Source organism: Labrus bergylta, chromosome 19, assembly GCF_963930695.1.
Source record: "Labrus bergylta chromosome 19, fLabBer1.1, whole genome shotgun sequence".
In the NCBI taxonomy this organism is placed as follows: Eukaryota; Metazoa; Chordata; class Actinopteri; order Labriformes; family Labridae; genus Labrus; species Labrus bergylta.
The window spans coordinates 9,837,253-9,862,334 of NC_089213.1; the positions used below are offsets into that span (position 1 = coordinate 9,837,253).

General features: G+C 41.2%; 1 protein-coding gene across 3 annotated transcripts in view; it reads left to right on the forward strand.

The window, feature by feature from the left end:
- Positions 1-10,202: 10,202 nt before the first annotated feature.
- Positions 10,203-25,082, forward strand: part of arid1ab (AT-rich interactive domain 1Ab) — a 65,532-nt gene continuing 50,652 nt past the window's right edge. For 2 of the 3 annotated variants that reach the window (XM_020638018.3, XM_065947837.1), the window contains exon 1: positions 10,203-11,499. In XM_020638018.3, coding sequence (XP_020493674.2) covers positions 10,594-11,499 — 906 coding nt within the window. In that variant the 5' untranslated portion in view covers positions 10,203-10,593. The remainder of the gene's footprint in view (positions 11,500-25,082) is intronic. The other variant, XM_065947838.1, reaches the window with a different exon arrangement.

Here is a 25,082-nt window from a genome sequence, read left to right on the forward strand (position 1 = left end):
GTGTTTACGTTGCCGGGTTTGAGTGACAGATAAAGGCACACTGGGGGAAGAGGCTCTTTTAAAATGCATTGTCTTTCAGCTCCTCCCTCCTCCTTTTTTTTTATTTTCTCTTAAAATAGGGCCTCTCTGGCAGCTTAAAATGAGCCAGAATAAATTACTTTTTTCTATATTTTGCCCTTCTTCCCTTACTGTCTTGATTTGTTTATTTGCAGGGCAGAAATGGCTCTCCTCGGCGCCTGAAATTAAACATCGCTGTTGTCCCTGACCATGTTCCTAGAGCCCTTTTTATTGTAACAGCCTCAGTGAGGATTGCGTATGTGGCGCCTGCTGCTATCAAACAAGGGATATGAAAATCTCTTAGAGAGGCATGCAGCCAAGTCCTTCAGTACGAAGGTTTGGAATAAAGACAGAGAAGGTACTGTGTGTTAAAGTTTCCCTCACAAGTAATAGTGAGTATGAAAGTAAATAATCTATATGGAATACTTTTTTTTCTTCCACTTATATCCATGTAAGAAAAGCTTTTATTTTGGATTTTTCTTACCTTGGTCCAATCTTCACACTGCTGAGACTGAAACCACGTAATGTTTTGCATCTTTGCTGTATGTGTTTTTTTTTTTTTTTTTTTACTGATCATCATTTTTGCACTTCTCATCTCAGGCGGAAACTGAGAGCTTTTTAATGAATCATTTTCAGTTTGTAATGCTTCTGTAACCTAATGCTAAGTTGTGTTTGGGCCAGTTGTCTGGAGGAGACAAGCCATACTACAGAGACACATGCCAAACAAAACCCTTGGTTGGCACTATGATGTGGGCATCATGCCTATGCCAGCCTTCACTCTGTATAGGGCCTGTGCCAACCTTTTATAAATGCCCTATTTGGCAAGAGTTGTGCCCAGCAGTGTCTCTTAAGGTTCTGGTTCAAATACCCTCTTCAAATGTGAACCTGATCCAAATCCTAAATGATCCAAATGATGTGTTCCAAATTGTAAGCTCTCATATCATATTCAGAGGAAACCGTGGATTATGTTTTATCAACTCGACTGGCAACAGATGGAGGAAAACTGGAAAGTCATATGCACATGCTCGTTTTTCTTTATTGTCACACATTACAGTCGATTTTGTTCGTTAATCTCAACATCCTCCGCCCCTCTTCATGCACGGAGAAAAAGGCAGGCAGCTGCAGCAACGTCGGCGTTGAAGGTTCGTTTTCTCGGCATTCAGCTCGGAGGTGTGTCACCCGGAATCAAAAGAGCAATTACTGCTGAATGTCCTGTCTTTCATCAGCATTTCAATGCAGAGGTTTGAGATCCGACCCCCAGCCAGTACCACCCCTATCTGCAACCTTGCCCCGCTGCAGCCCCTCAGGCCAATAATCAGCTCAGAAGAATAGTTCCCTACCTCAAAAGCCTTGTAGTCCTCTATCTCCCAGCCTCCCCACTGAGTCAAGATAAAGTTTTGTTTTCACAGTTGACTGGTGGGTGGTGCTGGACCCCCTTCACCCCCTGCCTGTTGTCCTAGCATAGATGCAAAAGGTCACTGCTGAAGTGTGCCGCCACACAAGGAGGCTACTGCCAAGGAACCGTCCTAGGAGCCAATAAATGTAAGCCTTAAAACCCTCTCCGTCATGATGTTGTCTCTTTGCACACATTGTGTTTTAAAGGCCAAAGTTGGTTCCACATTTCCCCCATAGTCTCTGTTTCACTTCATCCTCTTTCAAACTCTCGAACTATTTCCACATTTTCTTCACGACCTGTTTCATATCAAACTGCTATGCTAATGTTTCTATCATCTTTGGGTTTTTTTTTTTGTTCTCTCGTTGCCCTTTGTAAGCAAAGGCACTCATGCTTGAAACAGCACAAACATCCAGCTTCCATGAGAGGGAAGAGTTCAGGCACAACGAAAAGCGCATCTGTAAACAATAGGCTAAAAAAGAGTGGGACAAGAAAATGATTCAGCGGGTAACAACTGAAATGCATCCAATTTCAATATATGAGAAGATTGGTCTCTTGAGCATCTCAGGGCCCAGGGAGTGAATTACATAGGCCGTTTTTCAATATAATGCCTTGTATCAACATACTGACACTGCACACAGAAAATGGTTTTTCCATAAAATGCTCCTTTGGTTTCTACATAGAATCTATTTTCTGTGCTGGATAAGTACGGCTGCCTGCAATTTTTTTTCCCCACACCTCCATTCATTCGCGTCCAATTCATCTTCTCAGCCCGCCACAGTTCATATTGATATATGCTCAGGGGCTGTTCTGTAACAGGTAACTTAATCACTCCGTCTTCAACGTGTCAATTTCGTCCATCTCTTTTGCCAACTCTCTGTGCTGTTCATCACGTCTGCATTACAGTTAGCCATTTCACCTGAAAACAAGCGCAGGTCCTCTGACTGCCACCATTGATTAAAACCCATGGCTTCCCAATCCCTAATTCAAAATGCATATTTGGTTCAATTATAGTTTTAAATATTTATAAGCCAGTCTACCTTTCTGTCTTGAATGTGCTGCATGAGCAGCATCTAAAGGCCTAATCTGCACACATAAAGAAAGGCTGCATCAAAACATATCACTTTTTAACTTTATCTCTTGAAAATACAGCACATCGTGAAATCTCTGTCGTTCAATGAAAGTTGTTCATTTAAAGCACTCAACAGTTACATATCTAATGTGTATCATTTGTAACACTTGAAACGTGTGAAACATTTTCCTTGTGAAATTAGGACGACATGAAGTGAATAACTTGCATTAATTATTTACAATAATCGAGGGATTGAAGAAAGTTATAATGTCAATTCCATCAGTTTTTTTTCCACAAGTCTGGCACTTTGGTGACACCTCTTTGCCTCTTATAAATGTCATAAATATATATAAATTATTTCCAATACGGCTGTTTGTGTACACACATTCGCCTCGAAGAGTTTCAGGAGTTCTGTGCATGTGTGAAAACACCAAAAGTAAAAAAAAAAAAAGATTAATTATCAAGAACTGATTTTAAAGATGTATTAGATTAACAGTTTCATGTTGATATGCAATGTTGTCTCTACTTATACTAATTCATGAATAATGTCTTGTTTTCTTATTAAAGTTTAAACACCTTAGTTATCAATACTCCTCAGAATTACAAGTCTTGGTTGGCCACAAAATTCTCGATGGTAAACATTGATATGCAAAATGTTGGTGTTGGGTAATAACACTGATTGTGTCTCAAGAGCAAGGTTAAAGATTTTAAGATGAATAAATCAGTCTAGCCTAGCTAATGGACCATTTTGGCAGAAAAACAGTGAGTGCAGGTGGAGAGAAACACTGAGAAGTAGACCACATCCTTGGTCTAAGGGAAGGAATGACTTCAGGGGCGTGTCCAGAAGGGTGTCATGGTAGCCCCCTTTAAATCTAAATGGCCACTCAAGTATACACCTCAAAATCCTTTACTATGATTGGCTATTTGCCTTGCCTTGTTCACCAGTCAATCCTTAAATTGAATGTAGAGCTGAATCCCGGATAAAAGCACGATTAAGCCTCTGAATGTTTGTTTATTGTTTGAATGTTGTGTCAAATGTTTGTATCTTGTCTTAATTTTTATGTTTCCATGTGGAGCCAAATTTCTGACCATATCTGACAATAAAGTTCAATCAACCAATCAATCAATACTCAGGCTGTGTTGCAACAGGACGCTCATAGTTTTCAGGGTGCAGATGTTTGTTTGCATTTTTTAAAATACATTCAATTGTGATTTTGGACGTACATTTTTTTTTTTTGAGTCCTTGAAGAATTAAGCTTAAACTATGTATTTGTTGCAATTATCTTGTGTTACTTAAAAGTGGATGTGATTATTTCACGTTGGGTCTCTGGGTTTCTCCACAAGGTGTACGAAGTTGTCCGGTATAACTGGCAAATGCAAACGGTGGTGACTCGTGAAGATAAACTTCTTGTCTGTTACTCAAACTATTGAAAGCTTCTGAAAAAGCCGCATTAAGTGCTGCACTGTTCAGCCGAACGTGTATAAACTGTTACTTTTAATCAAACGTGAGCGAGTTTCAAGCTATTTAAACTATATCTCTGGGCCTTTTTGCCTTTATTGCACAGGACCGCTGAAGAGTGACACGATGAAGACCATAGCCTCCATTCATGGGGCGCACAACCGGTTTCAAGCTGCTTTAACACACCTCTCAAACTTAGTGTGTCTGTGTGGATGTAGAAACATTCCCAAATCCATCAAATTCATAACAACAACGATACTGGTTTAAAAAGTTGGACATCTTAACAAGTCACCAACAACTTTGCATTGTTTTGAACTCAGCAACTCAGTTGCAAAGTCAACTATATATTTTTTTTATATACTAACTTCTGCCACCAGTTGGGCTCCACCAACAAAATATGTCATCACTGTGTGCAAACACCAGACATGATCTTTAAGCTTTGCCATTTCCAAATGATAATTAACTAATTAGACAGTTCTGGAGCAGATTGCTCTTAATTCTCTGGCACAAATGTCCTCTGGATAATCTGAGAATTATCATGAGTGATGACTTAACTAGGTGATTGTTGGCATCTAGCCATCTTAGAGAGCTCTCCTGTGAATGAAATACCAAGAAGCGTAAAACAGCAAAATCAAGAAAAGAAAAACTGAGAAGTTTTTGTAGCTGTTGTGACAACTGTGCTCTGATGCTTTCAACTTGCTAGCTTGTTAGCTGTGGGTTTGTCAGCTTGCATCAACATACCGCCTCGAAAAACACGAGTTCTTTTTTCTAAAGACATCTACAAGAACAACTTTTTAAAAAAAAAAATTCACATTAAAAAGTTCTCAAAAATAAGATGCATGTTGTTAAAAGTTATGAGGCCTGGTTTTGATTTTCCTTCTAAGACCACTGAACAGTGTTTTTCTCATCTTTAGTTTGGCTCTATCTTGCAGCTGAAATGCTGACAAGCCTCTCTGTGTGATTTATAGGGATGGGACTGTTTGTCAGTCGGGTAGAAGCTCACACACTGGGCTCTGTGACCCATAGTGGAGCGCTTCCCAGTATGTTCGCAGTGATGAGTTCCCTTACTACAGAGATGATTCCCTGCGCGGTTTCTTTTCATCCTCATTGAAAAGAGAGCGAACACTTCTCTGTCCTTGCAGGGTGGACACCGTAATTTTGAGAGCTCTTAACCTTGCTTGGCTTTGTTGAGATCGGGGGTGGGGGTGGGTGTGTGTGTGTGTGTGTGTGGGGGGGGGGGGGACGGTCCTTCCTTTACTTCACTTGAACACACTGAGAGAAAATGTGGTGTTTGGAATTCAGCGAGCGGTGACTGTGTGAACTTCATGAATTCTGTGATTTAAAAGAGAGAAGAAAAAAAAAAGCCCCATAGCAAATTATCAGCCACCCACACACAGTGAAGATAGATAAAAGTACCCGAGTACAACCTGAATATGTCCTATCAGCTTTGATTTGAAAGCCTGTCGCGGGGCATTGAGGTCCCCTGGTCTACTTTCACCCAAGTAACGGAGAGGATTTCACGTCTTGGGAGAGAATAATACGAGGAGAGAGGAGCAACTGATGTCTGCTAAGCAGTTCTGTTGAACTGTGGCTCCTGGAAAGTTTGATCCCATTTGATCAAATCAGGTAAGAACAATGGCTGAAAGATTAATCTAAAATATGACCTCATAAGGCAGCAGAGATTTCCACAAGTGCTCTTTAATATCTTTTCTATCAGGGCTGTATGTTTGGATTAAACATGCTGAGGCCCTGACAGTGAAGCCAATATGAAACTGATTGTCCACATTTAATAGGGAGCCCTGAAGGAAACCATGCAGGGCTTTTATTTTATTGCACATGCCTCACCCCTGCTCTGTTTACAAAGTGGAGGGTGTGTGTGTTTGTCAGGTGTAAGTTTAAGCGGCAGGTTCCACACGCTCACAGCGTCTGGGAATGAGCCGGATGCCCATTGCACTTCGCAAAGTGGCACTTCCTTCCTCTACACACTCCAGACTATGCGTTGAACTGCTGCCTGGCAACCGTCTGGACAGGACCCAACTGTTGTGGTTCTGTGTGTGTGTGTGTGTGTGTGTGTGTGTTGTCTTAGTGAGTGTGTGCGGCCATGATCACTTCACTGTGGGATCACTGCTGATGTGTGGTGCAGGTATGCATTAACAACAGGCGGCTTTACAGTCATACATTTGACATTACTGTCAGGTGAGAGCTGTGTTTGGCTGTTGCACATGTGTGTTCGGGTGTGTGTGTGTGTGTGTGTGTGTGTGTGTGTGTGTGTCTTTATTCAACTCCACTCTTGTTAGGAAATTCCACGCTGCATTATTGGGTTGTCTTGGTGATTGTATGGCTCCATTCCCAGACTGGATCCCAAGGGATTAAAATAAAAGAAAAACTCTTGAATGATCAGTCATCAGTTAACTCGCTCAACAAGAATGACACTTTCTTGTTCAAAGCGGAGATTAATTGAAGAAAGTTAATACATTAAAAATGCATATTTAAGAATATCAAAGGCCAACATTAATTAACAGAGATAGCATATTTTTGGCTTAGTTAAGTCAGTAAAATATTTATGACTCCAACCTGTCCACTGAAATTTGTGTTTTGCATCTATAACGAGAATTGACGACATGAATAATGAACTCCCTCTCGCTGTTTGCATCTTCAAATGCAGCTTTTCACCACTGCTTTGACTCATGTTTTCTTCCTTCTGATCAACCAGTGTCATCAATTTTATTCTGATTACAAGAGCAAAAAAGAGCGGCTGGTTGAAGTCCAAGCCGCTGCCTCGGTGACGGCCGGGGAAGACGCAGCGTCGGGCCGAAGGTGATGCATCACAGTCTTCCATACAGGGAGGCGGCGATGGGGCACAAGTAAACCCTCTTAAATCATCATCCTGGGACAGATGTGTGTGTGTGTGTGTGGTGGTGGTGGGGGGGGGGGGGGGGGGGGGGTCATATGAACCAGCAACCCCACCATCTCTCCTGTGCCTCTCCCTAAACACACATTATCAACAGGCACAGCAAAGAGACAAATGTGACGCAGACCAGACAACATTTGGGCAACAACCTGGAAATAAGTTTGCTGTTTTTCTTTGAATGACTCTCATTTAGACTGAAGAACAGACATGGCTTTCAATAGTCCATGTAGGAGGTGTGAATCTTCTTCTATAAGAGCCAGGCTGGATTATGACAGAATGTCTCTGATGGGTATTCATGGTAACACCTTTTTTTGTCATTCTTTGGTTATAGTTATAGTGAAGTGACTAAATATGAACGACTGTAATATAGAATGAAAACTACTGGAGGGGTAGACTCTTAAATCCCTTCCAACAATGCATGTGTCCTTATTAATTCTGTGTCAAGGAGGGTCCTAAGCTTGCTGTTGAGCTTGTCAGGGCAGGCACCATAGCATTTTAGAGAACACCATATCCTTGTAAAACAAGCGTCACATAAATAAATGCATGACACTCGTAGCCACACAGGAGGTCTTTAGCATCCTGTTGTTCCTCTCCCACAGAGATTTAACATACCATATGATCTTAGTGCTTTAAAGTCACTTTGCAGCTCAGCTCAGGCGGCTCAACAACAGATAAATATTTTTCAAGGTGAGTGCTGAAAACACCAAAAAAAAACATTTTGAAGCTACTTCTAAAATGAAGAGCAGGAGAAACAGTGCATAGAACGCAGATTATGGTGCTGTTTTGAGAAATATGAAAGAGTGAAGAAAAGAGAGACTGCACCCCTTTATAATAAACACGAAGTTTATGCTAAAAAGAAATAGAGGCTCCCTACCCCCTCCTCCTTCAGAGCCTAGCCTCTGCGCTTTCTGCTTGCACACACACACACACACACACACACACACACACACACACACACACACACACACACACACTCACTCCTCCCTTAGCCTATATAAGTAGACAGCAGCTGAGCTGACCCCTCCACCCTGCATACTCTGTTTTTTTTATTAAACATACATCATAAAAATATCTTTGTGCATCAGAAAATACACGTGGACATTTGTCTTGATTTCTAGGTTAAACTTGAAGTAAAAGAGAATCTCTTTTTTTTTTTTCTCCAACAGATAGAGAGAGAGCAATGTGAGCAGAAAGCCCCGCATTGTAGAGAGAAAGGGCTGAGCAGAGCAGAGAGCTGGCGCTTCCCATCCCCCACATTCACATAGCAAAGTTCTGCTGCTTTTGCAAGCGGTGATGCTGCCTTCGCGTGCTCCAGCCGAAGCTCGGAAACGCACAATGTCGCAGCACACAAGTCCTTTCTGGTCGGAAATAAAACACTTCAGTCTTACACATAAGTGTTTAATTTGTGTTCTGAGGTTGTTGCTTTTTTTCTTACTTTATCCCAGAGCTTACAGAAACAATATATCGACCCGTCTCCTTATATGAATAAATGTAAACAGTGCTTTATGTGGATATAGGCGATTTCAATGCACTACTTTAGTCTAATTAGTCTAGAAACACGTGGACACAGTGATTGTTTATAAACACTGAATATTTGACACTCTGATATATTTTCGTGACTCAATATTATCTTGTGTCAGTTTGCCCATGGCCTTGCTTTACTGAGTTCTTCATTAATCCACTGTGTTAACAGGCTACTGATGTGGCCTAGCCTTCCGTATGACTTAGTTATTCATTATTGTTTGCAGCTACAGGACACAGTGTCCCTGTAAATGTATTATTTACCCGGTCAAGTGTTGCCTCTTTCCCTTTAAATGTTTCTGATGGTGTTTCTGGGCTACGTTTTGATGAATAAACAGCTGAGCATCTCCACCTTGAGTTGTCTTTGAAATGTTGCAGCGTGCGTGTGTCTTGTTTTGGTCATTTTTGAACTTTCTTGCAAAAACGTTTGATTCTTTCAGTTTTAACACTGTTCGTTTTACGACCTAGAGCCTAGATTCTGAAATTTCCGACGACGGCAAACGCAGCATTGAAGGCTGCTGCTGCTAGGAGAGCGCGAGGCAGGCAAGGCAGAGAGCACGAAGAAAGGGGGTGGGGAGAGAGAGGTGGTGAAGAGACATAGGGTGTCTGTTCCTATGAATTGCATAGAGAGACTTTATGCTTTCTCCAAATCTCTTCTCGTTCTCGTTTGTTTGCATGAGATTTGACTTTTAACAGATAATGTGATGTGGCCTATTCAGTGTCACTTTTCTACCATCAGTGTTTTTTTTTTTTTTTGTATCTCCACTTCCTGCTCTGTAACTGGCTCAGTCCATCCCCCATCCTTCTTCCTTTTCTGTCCTCTCTCACTCTCTCTCTCACACACACACACACACACACACACTGCACAGACATGTACAGGTTGTGATTTCATGCTTTCCTCTGCTGTACTCTCCTCTCATTTGGAGTTTTCGACACATGGAAGCAGTATGGGAGCAGTCACTTCTGCCCATTAGCCCCCTCTAACAGAAGAAGCCTATTTTGTTCCAGTGCTTTAGCGAGCTAATAAGATAAAGTGCACACATGAATGTTACAAAGAGGAGCACACAGCTCATGCATGAAGCAATTTTTTGTAATCAGAATGGTTGAATAGTTTTGGATGACTTCAAGGCAGCAGAGTATGGTAAAGGAAGGGACCTTTGAATTGTTAAACAATGCACAACTGTAGATAATAATCTCTGGTATTTATAAGTGTCAGACAGTGTGAAACCATGTGCCTGTGTGTAACCTATTTAACATGAAGTTTAATGTCTGTCTTTGGTTGTTGTTAAAGCCAAAGATGTAAAACCACTGTATCCTTCTTGGGCTACAATTAGCTCTATCCTTACTTTATGCTGTAGCCTATAAGATGAGATGCATCGCCATAAATCACTGTATGTTGCCCTGTACAACTCTGAAGGTACAAAATAAAGTAAACTGTGCATATTTATGTTATTTCTATCTTTTGATATCCAAATCTCACACGTTTATTTTTATTCAGACAACTCATTGCTGTATTTCTTCATTAGCATACACCTTTTCCCTCAATGCAGCAATTAATTAGTCTGAAAATGACCAGTAGTTTACGCTTAAAAAACAAAGCTTTCCGTCTACATCGACATTTTCAGGCATGAGCTCACTTTAAAGCACATTAAAGCGGCAATAATGGCTCTCCTTGAGTATAAACAGTGTTGTTTTTAGGCAGTCAGCAGCAGTCCGGATCCAGTTTTCGCTGTAAACTCCGCTCCGGGTTTTCATTTTCTCGCGACAGGTCGGTAAGATGGCTGTGTCTCGCGGAGCCTCGTGCTGGTTTGGTTGATTTCTAGCTCGCGCTCTCGTTCTGTAACAGAAGCCCCCCCTCCAACACACACACACACACACACACACACACACACACTCACTTGGGTCGGTGAAATTCATTTCCCTGGCTCAGTATTTATATATTTTTGCTTTTTAAAAAACTTTCCCCTCTCTGTTTTAACTTCAAACGGAGTCGCGGTGGATTACCGGATACCGGTCCGGGCGGAGGGCAAAGGGGGGAATGAACCGGGACAACGGGTACGTTGTTATAAATGTAATTGTATTTATATTCAATGGTTTTTCAGAGTTTGACTGTGAGTGAGTCGCCGTGCTGAGAGAGAGAGGCAGAGAAAGAGTGGAGGAGAGAGAGAGAGAGGGATATCATGGCCGCTCAGGTTGCCAGCGTCGCCACTCTCAACACTAGCCCGCCATCCGAACTCAAAAAGCCGGATCGGGAACCACAGGAGGAGTCGGTACCGGGGGAGAAACAGCATGAAAATAAGGATCCGGGAACCGACGGCGGATCTCCTGGACAGAAGGAGCTGCAGGACGGGACCGACGCTGGAAATGCTGGGGGAGGAGGAGGAGGGGATCCCGATATGAAGAACGGCAACGGGAATTTGCCCAGGGTAAATAATAATAGCAGTAATCAGAATGATACAGGCGGGCCCGAGGGGAATAACCATCCCGGGATGGGACACCACCACCAGGGCCCCTTTCCTCCTCCTCCTTACGGTTACAACCAGCACTACAGCCGGGCCCCTTTTCATCAACATGGCGGACAACAAAGCCCTGGCATGGCAGCTGCATCGGGGCCGGGCATGATGGACCCTTACCCCCCTAATTCACATGAACACGGCTACCCGAACCATTATAACAACTACAGCCCGTTCCAGAACAGGACTTCTTATCAGGGCCAAGGCTACGGGGCCATGAATTCCCCGCGTAACAACCAGCCTCCGGCGGCTGGGGGGCAGCCAGGCAAGCAACAGCCAGCAGGAGGAACCACAGCCATGGCTGCTTCTTACAATAATCAGAGGTATAACATGGGAAGCCAACAACCCACGTCTACGCCTACTTTAAATCAGCTTTTGACATCCCCGAGCTCCGCCAGGAGCTACCCGAATTACCCCCAAGGAGACTATAACAATCAGGAAGGGGCCAATAAGGGACCAGGAGATATGGGTAGCACTCAGTATGGTGGGGTCCATCCGGGTTGGCAACAAAGGAGCCACCATCCGCCTCCCATGAGCCCGGGAAACACTGGACAGCCTCCAAACAGAAATCAGGTAAACTTCCCTCACTGCACTGACACACTTTGACTGAGTTGGAGTCGACCAGGAGCTCAGAAAAAGCCCCTGTAGAGTAGCATATTGCATTGGACCAGCCATTGTCTATGTAGCAAGAGCTCTAAAATGGCTGCCTCTCTCTCTCTTTTTTCTCGCAATACCACCCCCCCTGCAATAGTCTAAAACACAGAGAAAGAAGCAGCATATTCTGCTGGAAACAACTTTCTGAGTTGTGGGTGTTTAGTGTGTGTCTCTGCTGGGTGCAGGGCAGGAGTTAGACTAAGTAGAGCAAGAGTTTGTGAGGAGAAAGTGTGTGTGCATGTGTGTGTGTGTGTGTGCAGAGATATGATGTTTCCTCGCTGTGCTTCTCCTACCTCATTGTAGATTTAAGTGCTGTTTTCTACGAGAATCTGCAGCCTCTTTTTTTTTTTTTCTCCTTGTTTTGTTGTGCTCCCCCCCCCTCTCCCTCCCTCCTATCAGTGCTATCAAAAGTTGTGTCAAAGGCTGTCAAGGCAATAAAAACGAGATGCAAATGACAGCGATAGGCGTTAAATAACATTTGCATAATCATTAAGAAAAAAAAAAAGACCCCTCTGTCGGGGTTTTAATAGCCGCTCCGCACGGTGAAGTGGAGATGTGTCTCACAGTCCAGTGAATGGCAACAATTACACCCGCTAAGTGTTTACTCGGATCAAAGTGTGATTGTGACCGCGATTGATTCATCTTGACGGAGGGGTTTTTTTTTTTTTTTTTTTCATTCATTGTGGGGCTCGGTTCGGCTCCGTTCGCCTCCTCCTCCCCCCACTTCTTTCCTTCGTCCTCCTCGATTCTTTTGCCTCCCATGTGCCGCCTTGTAAACACGGCCCCGCTGGTTGGAGTTGGCAAAGTGCAGATTGCCTTTTGCTTTGGGATTTGAATTATGGAGGTAAAATCCTGCTGTCAGAGCCAGGAGACAGTTGGTCTTAGGTTGACATGCGAGCCGAGATCTGATTGGCTCCCCCGTCCCTCCGCTCTCGGCCATTTATAATTGCATCTAATGGAAAGGCTGCAGAAAAAAAAAAAAAAAACCAGCCCCCTCTGTCCGCTTCTTTCCTCCATCGTGTCAAGAAAACACTATCCGAGTGTCTTTTTTTTGTGTGTGTGTGTTTTTAACCATTTTAAGCAATAATGTCTGCATCTCTGACTTCTTTAGAAAAACATCATTTATCTTTCTAATTTTCATGATATCTTAATGTCGTCATATATCAACGAAAATATATTTAAAAAAACGACATTATTCACCATTTTGCAGAAGTTAAACACTGTCAGAGGCTTTATTTACTTTAGTAATTTAGAGAACACGTTATGTTCCCCCCGCTGCAGTAATTTGCATGAAGACTGTACACATGTAGAGCTGACAGTGTTTTTATATTTGAGATCAAACCATGACTTCTCATGTGCTGAGTCACATCCTTACTCATTTTTTTTTTTTAAGATGTTCACCTCTCTCATGCACCTGAAGTTTTTAACATTTTTTTTTTTTTTTTTGACTCTCAGGGTACATTCTGCACTGCTTGCTCCAGTCAGGCTGAATCTGGTACAGCAGATATAGAGTAGGTGTGGTCATGTAGCTCCGTTGTACAACTGTGCTTTCCACTGTTTCCAGATCAGGACTTGAAGAGACTTGGTGTGCCAGAGTGTCTCGTGGCCACGTGTGTGTGTGTGTGTGTGTGTGTGTGTGTGTGTGTGAGTGAGTCGGACTGACTGCTGTTGTGTTTACAAGCAACCAAGGTGTCAGCCTCGTGTCACGGCTTTGTTTTTTTTTGTTTTTTTACATCAGGTTTATAATGAGCTAATTTACTTCCTCATGCTGAGAGAGTAACCATGTCAACACTGCTTACCTACATCTCTCTCTCTCACACACAGATAATAGCCACATGTTCAGTGTTTTTACTCTGCAGGTAATGTCATGGTGGTCATAGGCAACAAAATAACAGCAAAAACTCATAATTTACACATCACAAAAAATGGCATGTCATTCCTTTTTGGAAAAATACCTACCTACCTTTTTTTATGTTGGCAAATTTTAAGGACTGAAGTTACATAGCCTGACATATTTTTTGAGACTTATTGTGATACCAGGGGAGAAAAAAATATGGTGGCTGGTTTAGTACATATTTAAACTGGATGTTTTATTGAAGAGGTTATTGCTTAGATTTTGTACCAGTGTTGATATGTTAAGGTGCTCAGATGACCGCTTATGAAGGAGAAACTTATTTTTTTCCAGAGAAAATGTAGCTGTCAGTCCATCAAGTGTAAGTGTTTATTAAAACGTTTTAACATTGTTGCATACCAGGAAATACATACTGATGTATTATGGGAGGCAAATATAATTCCAATAAAATCTGCCAACTAGAGGTGGGAAATAAATCGATTTATGTAAAAAAAAACGCGATTCTTATCTTATGAGATTTTAAATAGATTCATAACTTCCAAGAATTTTTTTTTTTTTGGCTAATCAGTCACTCCGTGCTAAGTGCTAATGCTAGCTTGTTAACTCAGTTGAATGCCAAATGGGGCAGCAAGAAATTCAGCCAGTCTCACAGATGACTGGAGGAGATCCTGAAGTATGTACTAATTCAAAAAATTGACTTGAATGAATCATGAATCCAGAATCCTTTTGAATCGAGAAAGAGATTCTGAATCGAATCGTGACCCCAAGAATCAAAATCGAATCGTGAGACACCCAAAGATTCCCAGCCCTACTGCCAACGGACTCATTAGTCGAACTTTATTAATTGTAAACATTCCTTCCAAATAATAAAATAGACGTCTTTTATGTTCTGGCTTCTAGGAGAGGAAAAATAGCTTCAGGTATCTGCTAATCTAAAACTTTATAACTCTGGTGACACAGTTTATGTGTGAGTGTAACGTATTAATCTAAATCAATAAGAAGGTAAATGTTTTATGTTTCACATTTTGTTTATTTGTTTCCATCCAGCCCAAAGATTGGTCATTAAGGACAAACTGTTCATCCTAAGAAAAACTACCGCCACTTGTTGCCTGACAGTTTAAGGTGTAAGCCTTCACACATTTTGATTGCCACTTTGGTGCATCACAGCAGGGTAAATTGCTTCACAGTTCAACTTGGCACATTCATGTGAGGGAAAAGGGTTCGGTCCAAACATGCAACACAAATGTTCAAATATTCCTCATCTCGACATCAGAGAGCGTAAACGGTGTGATTTTAAACGTCCATCAGATGATCATATTATGCAGCATTAATTGACAATAAGAAACGTGCATTTTTGGGATTTCTGTTTCACCCTTTTTGTCTTCAATCTGTCACTTCTTGTGTGCTGAGAAGTGTCGAACCCAAGGGCAGCTTCAGCTTTTGGCAAACGGGGTGAATTGACAGCATCTCAGTCAGTGTGGACGGGGAGCTTTTCACAGCTTTAACTAGTTTTTTTTTGGCCATTGAGTCAGGCATATTTGTACAATCAAGTGTTACATAAAGTTGTAAAATGTATTTTTCAGTCAGTATTTAGGGAACCAGCCTGCGATCCATTGAGTGCATGTTTTCAGCCATTTCTTTAGCGCCACTTTCAAAAAGGCAACTTATTCTTACATTTTTTATTCTAATGTTAGTGCGCTGCACCATTTGTTACAACTTGTTTGAATCAAATCGCTTTGGTTATCACCTTGATTTACAGGTTCAAGCTAGCGTCTTGCTTCTCTTTGAAGAAGTTCTTAAACTTTGAATCATTATATCCGTTTGCTTTAAGGACTCAAAGAGAACTGAACGGTTCCATTCTATTTTAAGGTGTCAAATTAAAGGTTTGAGTTGGTGTCTCATCACTGATTGTCTCACAGAGCAGCATGCAAAAAGATCCGCTGCCTCTTCCCTTGACTTTGTAGCTGTCGAGCCTGCTTCTGGTGACAGTTCGATTAGATTATGCTAGTGACAGTGTGGCACACACTCATGGTCAGGGGAAAGGGCTGTTGTGATTGGCTTCTATCGTTATTTGGTTCTGGGTTTATATTTTTAAAAATGATATCCGGTTAGCTTTCCAAACAAAAAGTCGTATCTCTTCACTCTTTGCACTTTTTCATTACAAGCTACGCAGGTTTCTTTCATATGTGTCATGTGCTTCCAGAGTAGCATTATTGTGAGAAAGTAAGAGGACTGTCTGGGAAGGTAATTGAACATTTTGGTTTTCAAGCACTCTAACAGCGTGGCAGGAGAATCTTTATATTTGTGCAGAAGGCAAACATGCTGTGTCAAAGTCTCATTAGCGTCCCTGAATTGGGAGGAATTAGAAACACACTTATACACCTTTTTTTTTCCAGGAGGTTTTTTTCCCCCCCTGTGTGTCTTTTTTTTTAAAAGTGGTGCAGGTGCAGGGAACACATTATCTTAATGGATATAATCCCAGACATAGTACCTGGAGGACAGGGGCTCTGACAAGGGTAAAAGGACACAAAGATGACCTGAATGGTTTCCCTTTTTTGGAAGCTGAACTGAGCGAAGCCACCAATAAGTGTTTGTTGTGTTGGAACGAGGGGTGTAAGACCATACTGATGATCATAAGTACTGCAGTTTATCTTTGGTTATTGTATTGATTATTCGAAAAGATACTGATTTTTTTTATTTCAAGTGAACATTATAGTATTTTCAAACTGATACAGAAAGATATTAAAGGCCCGTGTGAAACTTTAAGTTCAATTCAACATCGTTGCCCCATTTGGATATCGCGGCATCGTTAACCTCTGCGCTGATTTTTAAAAAACATCCTCCTTTATGGTTTTTATCAGTCAAACATCACTGTGAAACTTCGTGTCAGCTGATATAAAAATAAAGGCTTCCTGTCTATCACTTTGTCTGACACCTGCCCTGCAGCTGCAGTTTTGGACATTCAAACGCAACAAAAGCAACAAAGTATAAGTATTTGACAGCCAACCAAATACTAGGGCTGTGCTCAAAAAATCGACATGGCAATACGTCGTCATGTCCTCCTTGCAAATATGTATTGCTGCAGATGTTACAGAATCAATGTAGCTGCAAAGCTGTGGTGACATATTTGAAAGACAGTTGATCAATGGTGCAGTTCAAAAAAGGTTGTAGCTTTGGGAGAAACATATTTTAATGTATTTCTAGTATCTCTGATGACCTGAGTTGAAGTGTTTCAAATTGTAGGATCCTTATGTCTCTGGAGTTATTCTCAACAATAAAGAACAACTGTTGTAGCGAATTCTGTGGAGGACATGGTCATAATCCCAAATCAATGTATATCGTGATAGACATCGTATCATGGGGCTGTGGGAAATACCCAGCCCTACCCACTACTGTGTTATTTACCATCGGGCAGAATTTCAGTAATCAACAAAATCCCTTTAAGTTTAATAATCATGAAAAACAAATTGGTAAACTGTGCTTGGATGCTGTGGGTGTGGGTTAAATGTGCCATAAACATGCCCAATTTACAATAATTTCAGTCTGTTTAATGACCAGTTAAAAAAACTCATCACGGGTGCTTTAAGTTATCTCCTCAGACTGCACAAACTGTTGGAGGAAGTCTGCATATAATGATTGTTCCTAATGAACTTTTTGGTTTGACCAGAATCGGTTCAATGACTCGAAAATGTCACATTGTGTCTAGTGTTGCAAATATATTGAATCGAACCCTTTTCATTATGATATTTATCGTCTCATAAAATTCACACGGCCTTTCAGAAATCGCATTAGATTGTTCAGGAGGGGAAAGAGCGTTCCATGACGAGTGCTGTTCACTCTGTTTTAAGCAGACTTTACCAAATGCCTCAACTCTCTGTTCATTAACAGTGACACAATCCAGCTTTTAATTTCAGGATATGTTGCGATTAATATTTCTGATGGATGATTTTGTGCGAGGGGGGGGGCTGCTCACTTGCATCAGCCACCTGCTGACGATGAACTAATGCGTTAATTGAGTGTTATATGGCTAATATTATGGGTTTTCATTGCGCTGCACACAAACAAACACCCTGAGGTGGATTGTAATGCAGTGGTTTCGGATGCTGCAACGCCAGGTGTTTCCCTCCACCTCACACATGGGAACGAGCCATCGGGGATGCCCTCTCAGCTCTGCAAGGCTGACTTCCCAAATTGAGCTTGAATGAAATCATAATCGAAGACACTTTGTAAATATTTTGTTTGTTGGGGAAGTCCCACAGTTGACAAAACATAATGAAAAACACCAAAAGCAGGGCTGTTAAATTGGCTGCTGCGAAATAGATGCACAGCTCTGCGGCTGATGTTCGAGGGAAGCCCCTCTGCAGATTAGAGAGCAGTGTACAGATAAACAGAATCACAGCAGCTTTATTCTGTCAAATACTCTCACATGACACAGAGACAGAATACATTTAATATTTAACAGAGGAAATGTCTTGCCATGCTGTGCATTGTTTTACAAAAGTTAAAAGCTTTAACACCTGTTTGATCTTATCTGCATATAAATTTAGTTTAAATAACTGTATAGTGTGTCTTTTTTGTGTGGAGTTTCTGGAAATCTGATTTGGGATAAAAATTGGTTTGGCTAGACCTGCAACTATTGATAACGTCTGATTATGTCTGGTCAATACGGTGAAGTAGTTGTTGGATATGATACACAGATTCATTCTCAGCTTGGATGCAGGAGTTGATCTAGTTGGTGCAGATTTGATGCTCTTCCTTGTCATTAAAGATACTAACGTCTAGGGGTGGGAATCACCAGAGGCCCCAAGATACGATGTTATTGCGGTTTTAAACATTTTGTGATGTGCCGAGAATTGCGACATATTGTGATTTAACTTTTTTTGACTGCACATTATTGTCCACAAAAATTTAAACTAAATTAAGAACTGTTTTGTCAAATAGGAAAACATTCTCCGTCTGTTCATCTCACTTCAGTCTTTTTTATTTCTACAGAATGGGAGTCAAGCCCACAGACTGACCGAAACTGTGATCAAAGTTAAACCCTGTTAAAGGCTGCATGCACCTCACAATCGGAACTGTTAATGTTTCAGTCTAATTGAATGATGGACGACTCTATAACTGCAATACTTTTTAACAATGCAACTTGTTCAGATTGAACTGTGCAACCCCATAAGCATTTAAAAATAAAAAAAACGCATATTTGCTATTAATATAATGAAAATATTGTTACAGGGTGTTATAGAAAATGTAGGCCTGCAATTTTTTAATTAATTTGACAAAACAATTAATCGGCCAGTGAAGCAAAAGTTTATAAGTAAAGAATTGAAGACATGAAATGATACATAAATACATTCTATTTCATACTTAAAGAGTTTTGGACTGATCTGGACTGTGTCAATAGATAGGTCAATAAATATCAAACTGTAGGGGAATCACAGAGAGTCTTAATGGTACAATTCTTTGACAGCCAAGACTTTGTGAGTTGTTCAGTAGACACAACACAGGTTTCTATGAAAACATGCAGAGCGATCTTCCAGCGTGCGTGTTTGGGCTGTGTTTTGTGGGGGTTGGTGCCGTGGAGAAGAGGAAGCCCGAGCATTCAAAAAAGGGAAGTTCACTCTCAGCTCTTTAGTGTGCACTGCTGAGTAATGATTCTCCACAGGCCACATGGACAGCATGCTGCCTCCCGGCAACTCTGTGTGTATGTGTGTGTGTGTGTGTGTGAGGGGATGGTTTATGTGTATATGAGGGAGAAATGGTGTCAGTGATACCCAGGGGAGGGGGGGGGTGTTTTGTGAATGATCTTCGTCTGCCCCTGACAGCTGTGTGTATTTGTGTATAAAGTGCAGCAGTTACTTGGTGGTCGTTGAGAGTGTGTATATGTGTCTATTTTTTGTGTGCGAGTGTGTCACTGCCTCAGGAGCCTCTCTGACCTGCTCTTACTCCTTGTGTCACCAGCCATCCGTCGTAATGTAGTAACATCATGCCGCTCTCAGTCACAGACAGGATTTCATGATGATAATCTGGACATTTTTTTTTTAGATCACTTGTGTGGCTTTTTAAGGTTGTATCAAACCTTGTTATTGTTATTGTTAGTTTTTTGCTTATATTATGTTTAACTTTGTACATTGAGAGCACAGTTACTGAAGACAAATTCTGTGTGTAAACATACATAGCCAATAAAGCTGATTCTTCTTCTTGTTTTTTAACCAGATCAAGGATTTTAGTCGTCAGACGTTAGAGGGATAAGTTAGAAACAAGCAAACACCCTTATTGGCAGCTCGGCTCTCCGCCCCTCAATAACTATCAAGGAGTGTAAAGAAACACTGATTCAACTGAACATGATTCAAACAACCCAGGTTTGTCATTTTGGAGAGGAGATATCTGCCAATATTTGGTTGCCCTCCAAACTTGGTGAAAGATAATGCTGAAGGTTTCTTGACCTAAAATCAGAGATGATGTCATAAATGGCAGCTCAGCCTGCAGCCTTCTGGAAGTCCTGTCCACTGATTTATCACAATAAACTTTTACCCATTTTACTTACTTTTGCAACATAGAAAAGAGTATACAGGCAGCCTTAACATGTGTAACAGAATAGTTAAGCATCTGTTAATAAACTAAATATGTCTTGACCGTGCTTTGCTGTTACACCAATCACTGCATTGGATTTGACTGAAAAATTGACTTCCAACAACCTCAGTTGCAAATGTTTACTGATATCTGTGAAATCTAGTGTTGACCAAGACATGCTCCTTGACCGAGACAAGACCAAGAGAATAAATATCAATGGAAATCGTAATTTTGTGTGCAGCACTTACTTGGACCGTAACACCGGGAAGAAGTAATTTATTCTTTTAGAAAGAGGCGTTTCCCTTCTAATCACAGTAATGACGAGGAAGTCAGTGGAAGTCAGAGGAAGTCAAAGACAAGACCGAAACCTTCAAAAAGTGGTCTCGAGACCAAGACAAATTTAGAGTACTACAACACAAGTGAAATCAGTTCATTTTCATCCCTGTAAGTGAAAATGATTAAACCAAATAATGAATGTATGCACAGTGTTGCACTTTGAAGAAGCACAGAGTAAAAAAAAAAAACAACAACAAGTTCCTCTCTGGACAAATGTCAGAGTTGGGCTCATGCATCAGGGCATGCTGCAGAGTAAAGGTAATTCATTTCTTTTGACATTTGCCTTCTAAAATGCTTCAGATTAGCATAGTAATGTCCTCCTGCGAGCCCGTGTGAGACCACTGACTTCATTTACATGACGTATGGTGTGTGTGTTTTTATGGAATAAAGAGGTTAACCTTTAAATTGGTGCGTTTGTTGATGCTAGGGGGTAGAGTGATGCTTCCTCCCTGCTCTCATACAGCAGCACTCACATTTGCTCACTGCTTTAAAATAAAAAAAAAGCCAATAGCTCATATATAAAGAGGAAATGGGGTACCAGAGCGTACTGTTGGTTTTTTCGCTTTGTGTCTTTCGTGGAACTCAATCATGACGTCTGTTCTCGTAGATTGTGCCCTCTAGTCATTGTGGTGTTTTTAGTTTTGCCTAATGTTTTCTGCCCTTTTGTGATAAAAGCAATACAGTGGAGCGGAGGGCAAGCAGGAGCGGGTTAAAAGCCAGTGCAGTCCTCATGTCTCACATCCAAAGAAAGGAATATATAGAAAGAAATATGGTGATGAAGCTTAAAAGTTAAATTTCATAAAGGAAACTCAAAGTGATCTCATTCCAGCGCTTGTTCCACTTTCCCTGGGCTAAACCTGTGTTTTATTATGTTTTTCTTGTACTTCCATTACCTCAAACATTTCCAATGCTTATCAAAGCCAGAGAAATCAATAAATGTATAGTTTTAACGGGACATGACAGAGCTACTATGACAGACACGACATGTTTATTGTTGCCGTGGAAATACCCGATATTAGGTCAAAAACCGCTGCAGGATGCTAAAATGAAAACGTCATGCAAATTGTACTTGGATACATCGTTGGTAAACATATTCTCTTCTTGAGGTCGGTTCCGCCCGTTCAGCTTGACTACGGTTAATGCGGAGTTTGTTTTCATCGGGGGTGGTGGGGGGATGGTGGGAAGGTAGCAGAAAGAACCACTCCCATGTTTCCCCGGCAGCCTCAACGTCATCCTTTAATATTGTTTCGACTGAGAGCCCCCTGGTGGCGGAATTTACAAACTGTGCCTTTAAGTTTACGACTTTAGCTTGTAAAATGTATTTCGCTGGTCTTCTTAGTCTTTAATGTGTCTAAACTCGATATATTGTTTGTTTCTTACTGTTGGTTGGACTAAATGTTTTGAATATAACAGTTTGTGATTTAATATTTTATATGAACAGATCTTTTATTGAGGAAATTGTAGACTGAACAATGCATGATCAAATCAGTTGTATCATTGGATTTATTTGATGAACAGGTTAAGAGGTAACCCGAGGTTAATGATATAATTCTAAACAACTATTATCATGAAAACTAGTTGTATTGACTTGTGTCTTTGTGCTACCTGGTAGACTTTCAGAAAGTATCAGAGGCAGATACTAATGTTTGTAATCTTACAGGACATATAAAGTTCTCTCAATCTTTTTTTTGAAGTGAACAACTCAAATAACTTCACATGATTGTTCTCCAAAACGCTAACCCGTAAGAGACGAGTTGGGTGTAATTAACTTGTTACAATGTACAGTCAAAATGATCTTTGCAGTCTCTTAAAGAAGTACACATGTCAGCTCTTATTTTAAACTGTCCTGCATAATTTCTGTACATTTATTTCAAAGAACCAGGCCGGTGTTTACACAAGTTTAAAACGCCACCTCTCTGTGTACAGCAGTGTACCAGGCGGCCTGTCAGCAGCCTGTTTGATACGGAGCCATTGTTTTGTTTTGATTTGATCGGCTCTTGGTTTAAAAAAAAAAAAAGAGCAGCCCGTGGTCAGCAGGGACAAAGTTACACAGACAAAAGCCACATAAAAAAGGCTGTTTAGCGTCATTGTTTCTGGCTTGTGTGGCAGGTGACAGTGATTTATGCACCACAGACGTATTTGAACTGTACTCGGTTGCCTGGCTGATTCAAAGTTTGGAGCAGTTTTTGCGATGCTTGAAAGTGTGTCTGTAGAGAAAGCAGTAACGGGTTGTTGCCATGTTCCTCTCCGTCCTCTCCTGATGATTTGCATGGCCGGGCTCCAGTTCACCTGTTTAGTCTGTGAGAGCGCACAAATTAACAATCCCAACGGTCTCTCCAGTCCACTTCAATCCATCGCTCATTTGTTTTTCAGTGAGGCCTGAAACATCTTGGAAAAAGTGCCAGTCCTGTCCCTGCTGTAGTTTACATTTAAAGCGGACAGCTCTGCTACAAAACAAAACAAAACTCAATGGTCCAATTAAATTACAAGTCCATGATTCAGATTATGAACAAGCATGTTATCTTCAGGCTGTGTGTGTGTGTGTGTGTGTGTGTGTGTGTGTATATATGTGTGTCTTATTGTGCAGAGCAGTGTGTCTGACGTAAGTGTCGGAGTTGTGACTCGAACCATGAGGCACGCAGTGACCCAGCCAGGTCCTTAAGTGGCTTCGCCTCATTCAGTAGCCAGGGTATTTTTGGCATAGTAGTGAGTGACACACTTATCGTAATGGGTCGTCCAGGGTGCCAATGGTCAGCCTGAATAAGCATCCTTCCCGGCAGCTCGGCCCGAGCCTCGGCAACGTGATGTAACCCATCACTGTCTTAGCTCCAATGCTGACTGCTGCGGAGTCGCTGCCCGCTTACACATCAAGTGGCTTATCTCTGAGCAGGAGTGCACGGCACAGGCCGCTCCTTTTTCACCTCAGCGGCCAGGTGAAGTGCTCATGTAACCTGAGCGACACGGCTATCCTTGCAGTGTGCTCGCAGTGCGTCCTTAAACAAGCCACACTTCACAGTATAATAAAAGGATGTCAGCTGACCGTAACTGTAAACACTTTGTGAAGGGAAGGTTTAACAATGATCATTTAAGCACTGCTATGTTTATGAGATTTAATTTAATTTCCAAATAGCAAAAAGGTTAAAGTCAGAGAAATGGATTGGTCCTACTGAAGAGTAAGTCAGACTCAGGAGAGGACCATACTCCTTATTATAATGTTTACATGGTCCCAATGTTTCTCCACCATGAGGACAACACTTGGCAACATTAAGAAAAGTAACATTACAAGGAAAAAGTGCCTTTTAACCAGCATTTAGTCAATCAATCTGTGCAATTTTAGTTTTTAGTTAAGTCTGTGTATGCTGGATGAAGCAGTTTCATGTCCAAAATCAGTGTTTCTCAGACTCTATTCAGCAGACACACCACTTGTTTCTTGTTCCTGTATGCTCAGCAGCATCATTTCTGAGGTTAGGCTTCCTTCAACGCTCAACATTTACAAAGTCCTGTCAAAGTAGAATTACAATATTGTCGTTTTTCAAATTATGTAAATGCCAGATACATTACTTTTACCGTCACTGGGGAAGCTACAACCTTCCAGTTTCTGTTGTGTGTGTGCTTTGCAGTTTGCTATCACTCCACTGTCAAGCGACGAACATCTGGTTCGTGCTCGACCATTTCTCACCACAATGTGTGCACCGTGCCCGCTGGCCATGCTTGCCTTGTCTCACTGCTGGGAATCAGCCTCTGTCACCTGGAAATATAAGTTTGGCCTGACAGGTTGACAGCCTGCAGTCAGGGTGAATGTTCACTCTCATGTACCTCCAACCTCAACATTACACTGACAGGCCAGGCAGCAGCATGCAGCACTCTATTTTTTTTTGGATTTTTTTTATTTTTTTTTTATATCAAGCAATAACCGGACAGCCTTGCTGCTCTGATTTACTTGACGGGAGGTGTTCTTTCCCAGAGCACACTTGGCCTGTCAGTAATCGCTGGGAACCAGTTACGACCCAGCAGCTATGTTGTCATTCATCAGTTAACATCCTCTCCCATGTGCTGATTCAATTTGTCAAAATTATGTAAATCCAAAAAGTTTGTTCTCAAAGAAGGGAATATTTGTCTGAGATTGAAAGTTTTTTAACTTTAAAATATATATTCTGATTGACAAAGCAGGTATTTCTTTCCATAACATTAGTTTGTATGTTACAGCATGTCCATTCTGTGACTAAAAAAGAAGTGGGAAAGAACTCAGTTGTTTACAAGTAGCCGAGGCCGATATAGCCAATTCATGAGAAGAAAGAAATGTTCGGCTTTTGCAACCTGTAGGTAAACTCCGATATTTAACTTTAGTTGGATCTATTTCAGTTAAATCTATAATTTCCCGTGTTAATTCTTTTAAAGTGAAAGGGCGGTAATTTGTTAACTGACCTTATGTCAATGAGAAGGAGAGATTTTTTTAAACATATTTTAGTAGAGCTGTGCATCTTCACTGGTCTTACGATTCGATTACGATTATCCAGTCAACAATTTGATTCGATATCACGATTCATCCTCAATTTTCTGTATTACTGCACATGGCTACTTTTTCATACACCGAGACAAACAGTCTTATAAATATGAATTCCTTTTGTATAATTTAAAAAAGTGATTTAGACAACAATGTCATTTTCAATATCTTTACATTGTAAGTTAAAATTAATACATTATATAGGTAGCCTACAGTATAGGTAAAAAGATATTTTTAAGT